The 16,797-nt window shown below is 50.1% G+C and overlaps 1 protein-coding gene across 3 annotated transcripts in view; it reads left to right on the top strand.

Moving 5' to 3' along the window:
- LOC140918498 (coiled-coil domain-containing protein 33) overlaps positions 1 to 16,797 on the top strand; it is a 66,560-nt gene that overhangs the window by 44,110 nt on the left and 5,653 nt on the right. The window contains exons 4-10 of one of the 3 annotated variants that reach the window (XM_073363067.2): positions 9,101 to 9,234; positions 9,656 to 9,744; positions 10,596 to 10,727; positions 12,548 to 12,620; positions 13,098 to 13,219; positions 15,293 to 15,379; positions 16,356 to 16,472. In XM_073363067.2, coding sequence (XP_073219168.1) covers positions 9,101 to 9,234; positions 9,656 to 9,744; positions 10,596 to 10,727; positions 12,548 to 12,620; positions 13,098 to 13,219; positions 15,293 to 15,379; positions 16,356 to 16,472 — 754 coding nt within the window. Of the gene's footprint in view, positions 1 to 9,038; positions 9,235 to 9,655; positions 9,745 to 10,595; positions 10,728 to 12,547; positions 12,621 to 13,097; positions 13,220 to 15,292; positions 15,380 to 16,355; positions 16,473 to 16,797 lie in introns of all 3 variants that reach the window. The other 2 variants (XM_073363064.2, XM_073363068.2) reach the window with 2 other exon arrangements.

Here is a 16,797-nt window from a genome sequence, read left to right as displayed (position 1 = left end):
AGGTGTAACTATTTCTTTTTTTTTTTGCTTACAGAGTTTTCATGTACCTTTATCAAAGTGACAGTCTGATGACTCAGAGCCATTTTAAGACTCAGTGTTTCTAACATTGTTTTTTTGTTTGTTTGTTTGTTTGTTTTGTGCTCTTCACCCCTGCTGTTGCTTCAGAAGGGCACTGTCTTTTATTTATTTATTTATTTATTTATTTACTGCAACTCTCATCTGCTATTTTGTTACAAAAACAAACAAACAAAAAGAATCCAGAATTTTTTTTTATTCTCCTGATTTTGACTGCCCTGCTGCAGTCACAACTTAAAAACATTTTAAATTTTGTAAAGCATTGAGTTACCTTTTAAGGGTTAAATGCCAAATCCCAAAGCCAAACAACTAATTACCTGTGTCTAGCAAAAAGGTCTGTCAGTTTTGCAACTTTGAATTAAAGAGTCAAATGGATATTTAGTGGCATTATTTAAAACAAAAACAACCATCTGGTCCTTAGAACTTTACATATTTACACACACACAGACAGATACATACACATTTTCTTTCCCTTAACATCCCTTCCACACTGCTCTGTTTTTGTTTTTTTTTCATCTTACATTCCCTTAATACATTTGAGGCAGTTAAGTTCCAGTAGAACACCCTTACATCCTTTAGTGATTTTGATTACATTACCCAATAGTCAAACAATTTTGATCAGATTCTCTCTCTGCCTGCCGCCTGCAGCAGTCCCTTATAGACCATTTCTGTGGGAAAAGGGCCCATTTTCCCTCAGAATAGCTGTAAAGGCTTCTGGGGACAGAAGCGTAGTGCTGGTAGTAGTCACTCTACCTGACCCCCTTAGCCTAGACCATTTTTCCAGAAATTTACAGGAGTCCGGACTCTTCCTAAAATACATAAACTGAGCCGGTGTTCCTTTAGGGAACTGTCCCGACTTAGACGTCTGGTTACCCATACAGGAGGACTTTACACACCAATCACACAAGAAGGAAAGTTGGGTTTGTCAGAGCGATGCCCGGTGCAACACACAAAAGTAGCCCATAGGCTACTCCCTCAATCGCCCTTGCTTTCACACCAAGGGTTTTACCCAAGGCACGGTGCGGCTGCAATTGCGCAGATTTCACTCACTCAGATCGTGGGGACAGGAACCCTTTGGTCAGCCGATCCCCAGACGGAGACGGTGCCCAGACTCAAACACACCACAGGGAGGAAGGATAGATACAGAGACAAGACAGTCCTCAGTCCAGACAAAACACAGAAATAATTACCTGACCAGATTCCTGATGTCAGATCCCGGGATCCCTACCAGAACAGAGTGGGAACCAACAGGTTCGATGGCGTAGACTTCACTGTGGTCATGCACCCTTCCGTTCTGGTGGAGGATCGCTCGGGTCAAATGCCCAGGTGCCAGCCTGCCACGGCCATCCTAAGAACGGTCAGGAGTCACACGGCCCCAGTGAAGATGGTTGCCATCTCAGTGGAACCTCCAAATTGTCAAAGTCAGATTCAGGACTCACATCATTTGTTAGGCCACTCTGTTTATTAGCAAAGCACCTTGCTAATGCACCCAGATGTGAGCCCTTCTCTGAGGTTCAAGATAACTTATTTATACAGCTAAGCCAAAGCCAATTTAACATAAGAGACAAAAGAAAGCAGAAACTGACAAATATACATACATATCTTATTTGCATACTAACGTTTACCAATCTCCTAGCTCAGTAGGAGCTCTAAGTTAATTAGTTTGAGGACCCCTTGTCTCACACTCCCTAATGTTTCTCTTCCTGACAACTGTATTTCAACAAACCCTTCAAGTAGCATTTCTTTAATGAATTATAATTTCAATATAATTCATTCTTAATTCATTCTACTTTCACAAAAGTCTATATGGCTTTCCCATAAGGAATGCCCTGGGAGGACAGCATGTGTGGCAGGGTGGGAGTTGCAATATTGGGGCTCCTTTGGCACATGGGTCCCAGAATGGCTAATCCATCTGACTGGGTGCTAATCACCCGCAGTGCGTGATGCACACCGGCAAGGCTGGCACCCCACTGAAGTGGAGAAATGAGACTTGTGCAATTTCCAGCTGATAGTCTCCCCTGTTTAAAAACAAGCAGGTCTCCTCAAGGCTCCGAGCCATGCACAGCTCTCCCGAAGGCCATCAGTACTGGCGCACAGACAGCTCTGTCATGGCTGTCTCTGCCCAAGGCCCCGAGCAATACAGTTGTGGCAGTTGCTGGAGGGGCTGACCCCCTTTCAAATCAGACGTGACTGCTTTCTCCTGTAAAGGCATCTGCTTGTATGTCTGGCACAACATGTTGTCTCCTCACCTTATTCCATCAGTGCCACAAACTATTTAACTGGAGCAAATACAATGGCCTGCCAAGGTTATAGCTTCATAGATTTTAAAGTCATTATGATAATCGACTCTGGCTTCCTGCATAACACAGGCCACATAACCTCACCCAGTAATTTCTGCATCAAACCCATGACTTCAATTGGAGCTATAGCATCTCTTTTAGAAAGAGATCCAGTCTAGCTTTAAGGACTGCAGGCGATGGAGAATGCCTCACATGGTTAATCACCCTCACTGTTAAAAATGTGCACCCTAGTCTGAATTTGTCTCTCTTTAGCTTCCAACCATTGGATCTCATTATGTCTTTTCCTGCCAAGTTAATCTCTTCACCATGGAGGTAGACTGTGCTCAAGTCATCTGTTAACCTTCTCTTGGATAAACTAAATAGATTGAGCTTCTTGAGGCTCTCATTCTATAGCAGGGTTTCCAGACTTTGAATCTTTCTTGTAGCTCTCTTCTGAGCCCTTTCCAATTTTTCAACATCCTTTTTGAAGTGTGGACACCAGAACTGGACACAGTCTCCAGTAATGGGCTCACTAATGCAATACACAGAGGTAATTCCAGCTTCATACTCCTACTTGATATGTCCCTGCATATACAGCCAAGAATCATGTTTGCCCTCTTAGCCACAACATTTCACTGAGAGCTCATGTTCGGTTGGCTGTCTACCATGCCCCCAAATGCTTTTCAGAGTCACAATGTTCCAGGATACAGTCACCCATCTTCTAAATGTGACCTTCAGTCTTTGTTTCTAAAAGTATGACTTTGTATTTGGCTGTGTTAAAACATATGGTGTTCAAATGAGCAGCCCTTACCAAATGATGCAGATTAGTCTATAGAACTGACTGATCCCTGGCTGGAAGTTGAAGCTAAGACAAATTCAGATTGGAAATCAGGTGTAAATTTTTAACACTGAGGATAATTAACCACCAGAACAACTTATTAAGATTGAATGGGTTCTTTAAAGACATGCTCTAGTTCAGAAGGGATTACTTTGGGGCAGTTCTCTGGACGGTCTTATACAGGAGGGCAGACTAGATAATCACAGTAGTCCCTTAGGGCCTTAGAATCTATGAACACCTGTGATTATTTACCACTCCACCCGTGTATCTGTCACTTTGCCAGGGAATAAGAGAGAGGATTGAGATTCAGGAAGCTGCTTCTCAAGTTACATGGGCTCTGTCTCTCACTCTCTGAAGATGGACACCTCTGGGGCCTGATTCTTAATTGAGTTACTCTTGGTTTACACTGGGCGAGATCTTACCTCTCCCATTAGGAGAGAAGGATTTTGCTGCATGCCCTTTAGCACTGCCAGTATGTAGCTGATATCAGCCAGAGTTGATGTTAAGAATAGAAAGCTCGTGTGCTGTGGAACAAGGAAGTGCATGACAGTGGGATATACTGGCCATAGCTCAAACTTCATTGTCCAGTCATTTTAACTTACTCCAAGGGTTTTCCCATTTCTGGTGGCTCATGGTCAAGCAGCTGCCCCTCAACCATCGTGAGAGCTCCAGAGGATATGGGGAGACAAAGGGCTCAAGGGACAAATCAGCATTTGCCAGCCGTTCCTAGCACTGCAGCATCAGAGTGGCCACAGTCTTTCCTTCTACTTAAAGTAGAAAAGAGCTGTGGGAACCCTTAGCAGTTACTGCCCTTTTACTAGCAACTGCTGGGTGCAGTGTCAGAAGCCATCCAGTGTGCAGAGTACATATCACCCCATTGTTAGCTCCTGTTCTATTGGAATTCTGTTCAGAATAGTGTTGCCTCTGAGGCAGATGTTTGAAAGGATCTGAATTTGTTTTATTTCCTTGTTATTCCTGCTGCATTTTCTCCCACAACCTGTGTGCCCTGTGGCATGTCTGATGCCTCCCTGAAGGGTGGCAGAAGAGCCAAGAGATGTGCCTGAAAAGCTGCACTGAGCTGACACTAAATGTAGGTGTCTCGGGAGCAGTGTGCTGTTGCTTGACTTGTACTGCAGCAGCAGATTTAGCCTGTAGGCTGAGGCGCCTCTTGCTTAGGTCACAAGGTCAAACCACTCATCAGCCAGAAAGGCAGTCACCCAAGGGCTCCTTGAAGTCTGGGGTCATATTTTGTGTATGGGAGTGTGTTGGCTCCCAATAGGATGGATAAGAGACCTACTACGCAGCTGGCATGTTCATCAACAGATCAGGTACATTGTCCCTGGGCATGTATGGACACAGCATGGCAGGTGTGATCTGCCTGAATGCAGCTGACACGTTCATCAGCAGAAAGGTGACCAAGACTCAGACCATGTCAACGAAGTGTGGCAGCTCAGGTATGGTCTACCTGTACGTAGCAGGGAGCCTTGACAGACCAGAAGTGTGCTGTACCTAGGCCCAGCTGGATCTCCGGGAGGCCCAGCAGCTATGTTCTGTATGTTTGGTAGCACTGTTAGATCTGGAATGCCAGGCAGCAATCAACCTCTCTGCCTCACTGCAGCCTGCAGCTGTGTGTGCTGTGGCAGTGGACTCCCTGAGCCTGTGCTCTCCCCAGCTCTAACCTTGGCCAGAGCACACGCTGCTCTTGGCTAATGCAGCTGGCTGTTGTTTTTGTTTCATCCATTCCTGAGATAGGGCTCTGGAGTGTGCCCTTGCCCCTGGGCCCGAACTCCAAACCATGGCAACGTTATCATCTTCCTGTTTGTCTTCTGAGTGCTTCCATGCACAGCAGGCTGGGGGCCTTGCAGGGGGAGAGGTAGAGCTCTTCACTCAGTGGGACTCTTCTTAGAGAAACACAACAGGCCAAAGGCTGTTCTCGCCCATATGAAACACCAGTGGCTTAGCTGGAGTTATGCCAGCGGGAGCGAGATCTCTTCAGCTCCAGTCCCTCAGGAAAGCGTGCATTGATAAATCCAGTCTGTTTCCATGCCCTCATTTTGCCGTAATGATTCCCTGCTCCCTTTCCACTGGTTTATTCCTCTCTCAGGATCTTCACTGACTGTTAGTTGGATTGGTGTGTAGGGAATTCATTCCTATAACATAGGGCAGGCAGATGGGGGGAGGAGGAGCAATGTGGTCTAGTAGGTAGAGCAATGGATTAGGAGTCAGGCTTTTTAGATGCTGTCCCTAGCTCTGCCATTGATCTTGGGCAAGCCATGGTTAATCCCTTGGTGCCTCAGTCTCTCCGCCTCTAAAATGGTGATAGTAATGTTCACACACACCCCTTTAGAAATATTATTAATAAGTTTTAAGGTCAGAAGGGACCATTATGATCATCTCCTCTGACTTCCTGAATAGCATAGGCCAGGGAACCTACTCCAGCGAGTCCTGCACCAAACCCTGTAACTAGGACTGGATGGAAAACAAGGATGTGTGAAAAATTTCAAGGTTTGCAAATTTTTTTTCATTTTGCATTGGAACAAAATGGAGATCTATGTGAAAGTAGCAGCCCTAGGATATGCTGGGAGCAAATCCCTGCTCTGCATGAGGTAGAATAGGGACTTGACCCACATGCTGCTGACTGCCCTAGCCACTGGGATTGGCTGGTCTGGAATGACTCCGACCCTCATTTTTACCAGAAATTCCATCCTAGACCAGAGGCACCTTCCCGATGAAAATTTAATCCAAACTTTCTGCAAAAGGTCTGGTTTTGACTAATTGGTATTCTCTGACCAAAAATGTCTAGTCTAGTCGAAAAATTCACAGGTAGCTTAGCCAATAACCTGTGTTTGAGCTGAAGCACACTTCGCCTGGATTTAGAGGCTCCAAGTGGTGGGCAGTCCAACACATCCATCAGCATATTGTTCCAGTGCTTAGTGACTTTCAGTGCATCTTATTTCTCATCTGAATTTGTCCAGCTTCAGCTTCCGGCCATTGGATCACGTTATGCTTTTGGCTGCTAAATGAAAGAACCTATCAGAAACCTTCTCCCCATAAAATACTTAAAAGAGGGCCCCTAAGAGAGCTGGAGCATCCCTTAACAGGGCCTATTTTGGCATGTGATCTTTTTGCCTGTGGGGAGGCAAATCATCTATAGGGTGTGTTGAATAGGGCGGTAAATCTCCTGGCTCATCAGAGCAGCCCAAGAAGGCTTGGGTAGGAGAGAGTGATATTGACAAACCAGGTATAACTGATGTGCTGTGTTCAGAACTCTGGATGTTGGATAGGAATTATCAGCTGATTTACAAAGTGCCATTTGGTCCTGTTTGCACTGTGGTGGAGCGATGTTTGGTCCCATTTGCTGCCCTCTCCCCAGGTCTGCACAGATGGATCTAGGAAGGACTAGTGATGTTGTGGAGATAAGGGGAACACAGGAGGGAGCATATGGTGTGCTGCTGCCCAATGCAGCTGGGTGGTAATTCTTGTTCCAAGGCCTCTTCAGTAACCTTCTAGGTGAGGAATTCTACCCTGAGAACATCACTGCTGCCATGATGAGAGCTTTAAGAATGAAAGAATTGACGTGTTTCCAGAGCTGGTTCCATCACTCAGTGGTTAATGTGGGACAGATGAGCTGAGGCCTGGCGTGCCAGAAATGTCTGCCAGAGGCCATATTGGGGAAGCACAGGGGCCCTTCTGAAAGGGGTGAAGATGGGTAGTGGGTAAATCTTGGAATGCAGCTCCTATGTCAACTGCTCCTTGGTTAGTCCTGGTCAGTTAACAGACAGAGCAGTGATGCTTGTTTTGGGTGCAGAACACACCATGATGGGACCACTGTGACCTGCCAATGTAGGGATGGGAAGGGAGGAGGATATGGACAGGGGCATGTGGTGGACACCCAGGATGGGAAGGGAGGATACACTTGGGGGAAGGTGGTAGTTACCTGGGATGGCAAAGGAGGAGGATGCAGATGGGGGAAGGTGGCAGCCACCTGAAATGGGAAGGGAGGAGTATATGAATGGGGGCAGATGGGGGCCAGTGCTTGAGGGATGGTGTGAAATGAGAAGATCTTACGAAGTAGAGATGGGAAGAAAACTGCTTGACTCTGGGCTCTGCTAATGAGATACGGAGCCTGTTGCCTCGGGGTCACTCTCTCAACTACGGTTGGCTGTCTGGTGGCCCTGAGTGAAATGGGTTTGATGCCCTCAGTCCAGGGCCTAGTGCAGGGGTGGGCAAACTTTTTGACCCGAGGGCCACACTGGGGTGCGAAACTGTATGGAGGGCCAGGTAGGAAAGGCTGTGCCTCCCCAAACAGCCTGGCCCCCGCCCCCTATCTGCCCCCTCCCACTTCCCACCCCCCTCAAAAACCTCCATCCATCCAACCCCCCCCCCACTCCTTGTCCCCTGACAGCCCCCTCCCAGGACCCCTGCCCTTAACCGCCCCCCCAGACTCCACCCCCTATCTAACCCCCACTGCTCCCGCCCCTGCCAGGACCTCTGCCCTATCTAACTGCCTCCTGTTTCCCATCCCCTGACCACCCCCTCCCGGGACTTCCCACCCCTAACCATCCCCCCCAGGACCCCACCCCCTATCCAACCGCCCCCTGCTCCCTGACTGCCCCCCAGGACCTCCTGCCACTTATCCAACCCCCTGGCCCCAGACCCCTTACCATGCTGCTCAGAGTGCTGCCCGCGCGGCGGCGTGGCTGCGGAGGAGGGGGTACAGCAGGAGAGGGTCCAGGGGCTAGCCTCTTGGGCCAGGAGCTCAGGGGCTGGGCAGGATGGTCCCGCGGGCCAGATGTGGCCCACGGGCCATAGGTTGCCCACCTCTGGCCTAGTAGATAGATGCTACATCACAAGCCTGTTGTTATAGCTGATGCTAGCTGGCGTTCTGGTTGGCAGCCTCTGCAGAGAGACCAGGGACAGCCTAGGTCATGAGGCGTGATCTCCCCTCTCAGCCCTAGAGGTCGTCCCTCAAGGTCAGCATGGAGGCACACATGTGGCGCTGGGGAAGTTTGTCACTTTGTTGGGCAAAGAAATAGGATTCAGGTCCCTGGAGTTGTCAATCTAGCCCCCCTCATCCACCTCCACCCCCACCTCCAGCACTAGATGGACACAATGCTTAAAACAAGGGAAGAAAAATTGACCCTGCTGAGCTGCTGAAACCAAACAAGAATGGACCAGAAGTTTCACCCCAAACTTTCCCATTCCACCTGTGATCAGAAACCCGACTGCTGAGATAGCACAAGACAATGTTTCCATGGTCTTTCCAGCCCCAACAGAGGCAGGAGGTGATGTAAACCTACTGTGACAGTGGCTTGAGATTTCCAAGAATCTCAGATAAGCAGGGGACAGTGTGGTCTAGTTGTTAAGGCAGATGACTAAGATGCAAGAGATTTGGGCTGTAGTCTTAACTCTGCCACTAATGTAGTGACCTTTGGTGAGTCATTTCCTCTCCCTTCTTCCCCATCTGTAACATGAGGTCAGTAATATTTACCCACGCTCCTAAAGTGCTTTGAGATCTATGGATGAAGAGTGCTATATAAGTTCAGTACATTATGGTGCATGCCTGAACACCTGAAAACTATGGCGATTGTGTCCTATAAAGATTGGGTGGGAAACTTTCCGCAGCTCATCCATGTCTTTTGCAGTTCACCCATCCCCACCCAGGCTCTTGCTCAGTCTGGTCCCCCGTGGCAGGAGCCTTTGGCCAGCACCTTTGGTCATTGAGGTGGGTGGGTGGAAGGAAGAAGAAGGGACCTGGCTAAGCATATGTCTCTAAGTTGAGGTTGTGCAAGCTGTAACAGGTAACAGTGCAAGCTGTAACAAGCTGTAACTCCTGTGGCCAACAGGAGCTGGATAATTACTGTGTGGCCATGAAGAAGATGGCAGACGATATCCTGTCTCTGCGCAGGCGTGTTGCCAGCCTGGAGGCAGAGAACAGCACCCTACACCGCAATCTGAGCATGCACGAGGAAGTGGGCCGCACATTGCTGAACGACGTGGACGTGGACGTCATGACCAAGGCGGAGACAGTCGACAGGATAGGTAAAGTACGCACTTCCCACCCCCACCTCTGCATGGCCCAGTAGAGAGCGAAGGAAGGAGGAGGCCGCCATGAGGAAGAGTGAGGAGTGTCTCTGACTGTGGTATTACAGGGAGTGGGAAAGTGAAAGGTTAATAGCCTTGGCTAGAGGCAGGCACGGTGTCAGTGACCCCCAGTCCCTGTTATTCCTGTCCCTGCCCTCTCCTCTGGGACTCTCTCTCTTGGCAGATGCTCCTCAGTCCTCACCATCCAGTTTAATTTGTATTTGAATTTGTGGATCTAACAATCTGATTGGGCGCTGTTGGCCTTGGTGAATAGACCTGCCCCATAGCTGTGTCCCCTATTCCCTGGGAGTCCTGGAAGCTGCTTGTATCCCTCAGACATGCCCCCGTGCCACTGACCAGGCTGTGTGGTCTCTTGCAGTGGCCCTCAAGCGCAAACTGGCTGCTGGGACAGTGGAGATGAGCAGGATGAAGGACCGGGTGCAACAGCTGCAGAATGAGCTGATCCGGGTAACTGTGCCGATGGCTTTGGCCTGCTTGGTCATTATTCCATAGAGGGACCCGTGAGTGTACACAGCTCCTGTCCTGAGGGCCTCATGGTCTAATTCAAACAGATATGATGCCCAGGGCACAAGCACAAGGATCTGGGCTGTCCCTAGTGAGGGGAGCTCTGAAGAAGGCTGCATGCAAGAAGGGAGTTTGACAGAGGAGACAGGGCTCAGCACGTGGGACATCAGAGGTTGCTCCCCAGCCCCAGCCTGCGGAGCAAGAGGCCAGGCTAAGGGTGAAAGTCAGCTGTGCTGCACAGCCAACACCCTCTGCCTTTCTCCTGCTATCCCATGCTGGGGGTCTTCCCCTCCAGAGGAGAAAGGAGGCCACCACTCTTTAGAGCTGCACGCTAGGAGCAGCACGTTCCTGGTTACAGGTGGAAATTAACACAGGCTCAGAGAGGGCAGCCTGGTGCCCGGGAGGCCCTCACTGGGGGCAAGCAGCTTGGAGCTGTGGGAGCCATCTGGAGAAGCAAATATTCCAAGACCCCTGGACAGTCTCACTAAGCTCCTGGAGACTGGGGCTGTAGTTTGAGTTCTCTGCTGATTACCCTCCTCTCCTAGCCCTGCAGCCACCCTGATTGACCAAGGGAGGAGAGTGGAGTAACATGGAGTAACAGGTGAACTCCAGTAGCTTTGGCAGCTCAATTCGAGTCACACCCTGCCATGGTTCCTCAGCCTGATCAGCGACTATTAGGAGCCAGAGAGAACCACAGGTCTGCCTGTGTCCATCCACCTCCGTAAAGAATCCCCTGTGCATTCTGATTCCCTCCCCGAGGGATCTGATGGTTTCCCTCCCTTCTCGCCCACCAGAAGAACGACCGGGAGAAGGATCTGGTGAAGCTGCAACGAGCCCATCAGCAGCAGCAGATGGTGCTGAGGAAGTACCAGGAGAAAATCACCAAGATGAAAGCCCTGGAAGACACTGTGCAGCAGCAGGAGAGGGTGAGCAGAGCACAGGTGCATGGGAGGGTTAGGGGAGGGCACCCAGCTGGGTGTCCCACAGTGCTTTGCCCCTCTTCCATGCTGGGGCAACATGCCCTGTGCTCATAGTGCACTCCCTACAGGGAGACCTTGCAACAAGCCACAGCAAAGCAAACCCATCAGGTCGTGTTTGTTAGCACAACCCAGGCACACAGGATCGGGGCCCCATAGTCTCACTAGCAGGGCGGGATCTTCCTGCCTCCATCTGCTCCCTCTTTGTCACCCATTTCCTGGTGGCAGGGCATAGGTGCACATTGTGTTACACAGAAGGTATTGGATGGATCGCTACAACCAACTGCACCATAATGAGCCAACATTCTGCATTAAGTGCTTGGCTTTTCAGGCTCTTGTGTTGGAACCTGGCATGGAAATAGGCGCTGCAACTGCAGGGCATCTGCTTAGCACCGTGAACTCTCTCATGCACCAGAGAATGGGATCTTGAAGTCCTGTGGGTCACCCAGCCCAGAACTTTGGGATGCAGATGCTTTCACTGAGTCTCTGGTATGGAGCGTGGTGACAGTAATTAATGCTAGCTCTGCAGATCAGCCACTCAGCTTTTCAAAGCCTACAGTCTGGACAGCCTTGGGAATCCTGGGATCTGAGTAGCAGCGATCCCCCATATCCCCAGACTGCAGATTTGCTCTAGAAGTGCATTCCTGCCTAGACTAACAGTCCCTTTGCCCAATCCCTGTAGGTCCTCGTCTCTTAGGGTTGTCTGCACTGCACTCTAAGACCAGATCTGTGGAACCAGGCTTGCAGACTTGGTGTTTCAAGCTCACGCTTGAGCATACACACTGCATTGTAAATCTGGCTTTACAACTGCTGGTCTCACGGCCATGCTAACACATCCATACTGCACTACACAGACCCTCTGACTTGGATCTGCAGCTTGAGCTGCATTCACAGCTGCAAAATGACAGGGTTTGAGCCCGAGTCATAGCAGGACTCAGGCTCTGATCCACACCCCAGCAGGGTCCTAAGACCTGAGTCCTGTGACTCCTGAGTGCTTGGTGACCTGAGTCAGACTGAATTGTGTATGGACAGAAGTAGAGCTTTGCCTAAAAGCTGAGGCCAGGTCTACACTACAAACATACATTGGTATAACTATGTCACTCTGGGGTGTGAAAAATCCACACCCCTGAGTGATCCGGTTAGACCGACCTAACTCCTGGCATAGAGAGCACACTATGTCAACAGGAGAGTTTTTCCCACCCACATAACTACCGCCTCTTGGGGAAATGGATTAACTACGCTGATAGGAGACGCTCTCCCGTCAGCATAGCAGCGTCTCCTCTGTGCCGCTGTCACATTTTAAATGTAGACCTGCCCATGTGCAGTGTGGACACACCCTTAAAGGACATGAGGTTCATTGTCTGTGGCCCATACACAGTCCCCTCCAGCTGGGGAGCAGTGCAGCAAACTGAGCATGAGGGAAGGCCAGCAACAGCATTGCAGAGCTAGGCCTTGTCCAGACTAGGGTTGTGGCGTTAGCATGCGTGACTCACATGTTTTAAAAGTCTAGTGCTGCTAAGGCCACACCGCCTTTAACATGCCAACCTCTGGGCTTCACCTCAGCTTGTTTAGCATGAGTTAAGGGCAATGTACCCTCTGCAGACTAGATGTTTAGACCCTGTTAGTGATCATGTGCTAACAACATGCCCCAAATCTAGTCTAGCCAAGGTCTCAGCTCTCTGCAGCACCCTGCTGCTGTAAGGGTTATGTGGGCCTTCAGGGGGCCATGATGGGAGCTCCCCTCTCCACTGAATTTCTGCCTTCCAAAGGTGATTGAGAAGATGGAGCGCATGCTGGAGGAGAAGGTGCCAGAGGCCGCTAGGACCTGTGAGCAACCGTTGGGTAAATGCCCCCCTCTCTTTTTGTGTGAGAGCCAGGGGCTGGGCTGGGCTCTGTTTTATCTGGGAGCCAGGTAGCTCCTGAGTGATGCAGGAGGGGAGGGAATGGCCCAAGTTACAGCTCAACTGGCCACATGAGAGGCAGGTGGGAGAAGCTCATAGGGACCCAGCAGAGAGGCTCATCATTCAGGGCCATACCCTGCCCCCTCCCTTACTCATGTTGGGCAGCACCAACCAATGGGGCTACTTGTGGAGTAAGTTGCTACTCCACGTGATGTCTGGCCCTGTGGAAGGGAAAAGCAGAGCCCCCAGTCAAGGAAGCCTAAAGCCCCCAGGTTCTGATTCCAGTATGGTAGGCTGTCAGGGGCAAAGGGGAGGTGAAATGACCTGCCCTCTCCCTGGAAGGGGGTGGGTAGTGAAATTGCTGGAGGGTATGGAGCCGAGCAGAGGTCTGAGTGGCTTCTCTGCTCTTCTCCCCCAGCTGATAGCTTCTCCAAGGAGTTCTACTCCACCCTGCTAGCCGAGAACATGAGACTGCGGGAGGAGCTGGGCAGAGCCCGCTACCGCTCTTCTCCCATCATCCTGCAGCAGCAAGCCTTGCCGGTGAGATGGGTCACCTTGGGGCCATGCCATGGGGAGGGTCCCCTGTTAGCCAGTGGGAGTGATTCACTTCATGTGCAGGATATTGTGGCTGGCCGTTCAGTTGCTTTATCAGTGTGACGGGTTCCCCCCGGCGTGCCATCTGGAACTGAGGTAACATTGAACCCCCCTGACCCACCAGCCTGGGCTCCCTCTCACACTGTACTGCTGTGAGAATCTGCAAAGCCCTCCAACCTGCACTTTCACCAGCATTCATACACCAGTGTTCCATCTAATTTTTCCCACACATGTGCGGAATGAATTTTGTTATATGCGCCAATACGAAGGCTCTGGCTGGGGGTGCGGGCTCTGGGGTGGGTCCAGGGATGAGAAGTTTGGGGTGCGGGGAAGGTTCACCTCTCCACACCGTGGCAGCTCCAGGGCTGGACCTGCCTTTCTCCCGGCCATGGCAGGTCTGGGCTGGGGCTGGGTTGGGGGCAGGGAAGGGGGGGCCTCTTCCCCAGCTTTGGCAGATCTGGGGCTGGGCTCTGTTGAGGTTGGGGGAGGGGCACCACAGCAGCCCTGAACGCTTGTGTGGCACTTAGTAGGCTGCTGTGCAGCCGCACAGCTCAGAGGAAACTTAGGTAGGGACACACCCAGCTGCAGTTATACGCAGGCTCTCTAACCTCCGGCTTCCCAGTACCATCCTGCCCTGGTCAAATCTGGCCAGTATATGGGTTTAATACCCAGTCCACCTCTCCCTCAATGTGAAGAGAACAATGGACACTTGTAGTAACCAAGCAAAGATTTTCCCCAAGCACTCCAGTCAAAGCTCACTGCTTTGGATTAAAACATAAAACAAGTTTATTAACTACAAAAAATAGATTTTAAGTGATTATAAGGGATAGCAAACAGATCAAAGCAGATTACCTAGCAAATAAACAAAAAATGCAAACTAAACTTAATATACTAAATAGATTGGCTATGAATAACAGATTCTGACCCTAATTGATGGTACGAGCAGGCTACAGATTCTTAAGGCACAAGCTGCATTAGCTTTACAACTTGGGTTTCTCAGGACTTCATACACTGGCTAGAAATCCCTTTCACCTGGGTCCAGCACTTTCCTCCAGTTCAGTCTTTGTTCCTTAGCTGTTTCCAGGAGTCTTCTTGTGTGGGAAGTGATGAACCCTACCCTGATGATGTCACTCCCTGCCTTATACAGCTTTTGCATATGGCGGGAACCCTTTGTTCCAAAGCTTGGTTCCCAGACCAATCTGTGGAAAAGTACTGACATCCCAAGATGGAATCCAGCATCATGTGGCCTGGTCACATGTCCTTGTAGAGTCATAGCAGCCATCACTCACAGGTTGTCTGTGGAGTTCTCAGGAAGGCTCACCAGGTGGGAGATAAGCTTCTCCTAAAGCCTATTGTTCTCCCTAATGGCTCTTTGCCCTGACTAGGCCCTTCCCAACCAGCTATCTAGACTGAACGTATCTTGTGTAGTGGGCTTTACCCAGGTGTAACTACATTTGAAATACAGATACATAGATAATATTCATAACTTTAGATACAAAAATGATACATGCATACAAATAGGATAATCATATTCAGCAAATCAAAACTTTTCCAATGACATCTCACATGACTTATCTTGTACAAACTGCATCATAATTATGTCATAATCCTATCATAATATCACTCTGAAGAATATGGGGTGCAGTGTCATAATCAGGTTGTAAACGCTTTGGGACAGGGACTGTTTCTGCTGACAAGTTTGTACAGCACCTGGCACAATGGGGCCTTGACCTTTGATTGGAGCCTCTAGCCACTACTGCAATGCAATATTATATTGTATTTAAAGAGCTGCCTTCATCACAGCCTCCACAGATCCAAGGTCTGTTCAGCTCCTCTCTCACTGGCTTTTTGCCCCCCAACCCCAACCTCCTCCCCACCCCCCGCATCAGCACTCCCATTATCTGAATTCCATGGAATGGTGGGGGGAAAGGGGTCACTGGCAGCCTGTGTCATGATGGGAAGGGGATGGAGGGCTAGAGTCTCTAAATCTCACTTGCTGGCTGTATTACCTGTTTGCAGGACATGTTCTCCACCAACTCAGAGAAACTGTCTTTGCTGGCCAAGGTGGAGAAGGCGCAAGGTCGCATTCGTGTCCTGGAAAGCCAGGTAATTGTCATGCCCTTTCTCATGGTCATCCCCCCAGTACACACATCCCATCCCCAATCTCCACCCATTGCATGGTCCTGTGGCATGAATGAGAATGAACTCTGACAACCTGACTCACCCCTTGGTGTGCCCCCTGGATCTGGTGTTTCCTTCGAGGTATCTATATACATGATCACAGGTGGATTAGGGGCTAGATGCAGACAAAGCATTGTCTCATCTCTGCTCCTTTCCCAGAGGAGGGTAGGACTTGTTATGGTTTATTGGCTGGTGAAGAGCTGACTCTTGCAATTGGCCTGGAAGGTGATCAGTTGCTGGTCAGTTGTAACTCTTGTGGACGGGAGTTCCACAGTCAAGCACTGGCTGCTGAAAAGATCAATCTCAAACTAGTCTTCCCCTTGAGTCTCATCATCGCTCGAGAGAACAACGTGGAAGGAGAGGCATCAATTTCTGACATAGCCTAGGCCCAGCCCATGGAGAGCTCAGAAAAGCAGACTCAAGGCCTTAAAGCAGATGTGTCCAAAAGCTCCTTTGCCCACCAGCCTCCCTGGCATTGAGCATTTTCACAGGCTTTCCCACAAATAAGCCCCTGAAGGAGGCTGCAGCATGAGTCTAACAGGTCCCCAAATCAGCACTAGTGAGGGGAAATGGACCTCAAAGGAACACCTTGGGTGTGGCCTCAAAGACCCAGTTGTCCAGGTGCCATGTTTCATATTCTCCAAGCTTCCCCTAATTCCAGCAGCGCTTTGCTGTGTATGGCTGGGTATAGGTTATGGGAGGCAGCCAGCTGGGGAATGTGTGGCTTGGATGGGGAAGCCACAGGTGAGCAGTCTGAGTTGCACAAGTCAATTTCCCATGTGTCCGTGAGCAGAGTGGTGGTGCCATGCACCACCACTGCCTTCAAGAGCAAACCCAGGGTGAGAGGGCAAGCAGGGCAGCACTACCATAGTGCTCTGAGTATCTGTTCTCTCCCTCGCAGCTGGAGGAGTCTGCAAGGAAATGGGGGCGGGAGAAGCAGGATCTCAGCACCCAGCTCCTGGAGCAAGAGCATGGCTTTGGGCGCTCATCCAGCACCATCCTGCATGATTTCTCACTGGTCAGTAACATGCCTGCTATGCCTGCCAAGCCACAAGCTGGGCTCACCCAGCTACGGTCTGACTCCTCTCATACTCAGCTGTTCACCCTCCTGCCATGGCCACTGTCCATGTGGCTGGTGTAAGAGCTGCGTTACTGGTCTCTAAAATTGTCCATCTAGTTTTTCTTAGCCAAAGATTGATGGCCAGGATAGGGGACTGTGTAAGGGCTCAGCACTCTTTCTAGGGCACAGAAGCTGCTCAAGGGACCTCCCCTCCCCACAAGAATATCCAGGCTGAAAGTCTCTGTGGTTTGTGCTAGTATAATGTCGACAGACCCCGGTCGTC

This window comes from Lepidochelys kempii, chromosome 10, assembly GCF_965140285.1.
Source record: "Lepidochelys kempii isolate rLepKem1 chromosome 10, rLepKem1.hap1, whole genome shotgun sequence".
NCBI lineage: Eukaryota > Metazoa > Chordata > Testudines > Cheloniidae > Lepidochelys > Lepidochelys kempii.
The sequence above is the reverse complement of the archived record's forward strand: the minus strand, read 5'-3'. Positions and strand labels throughout refer to the sequence as shown.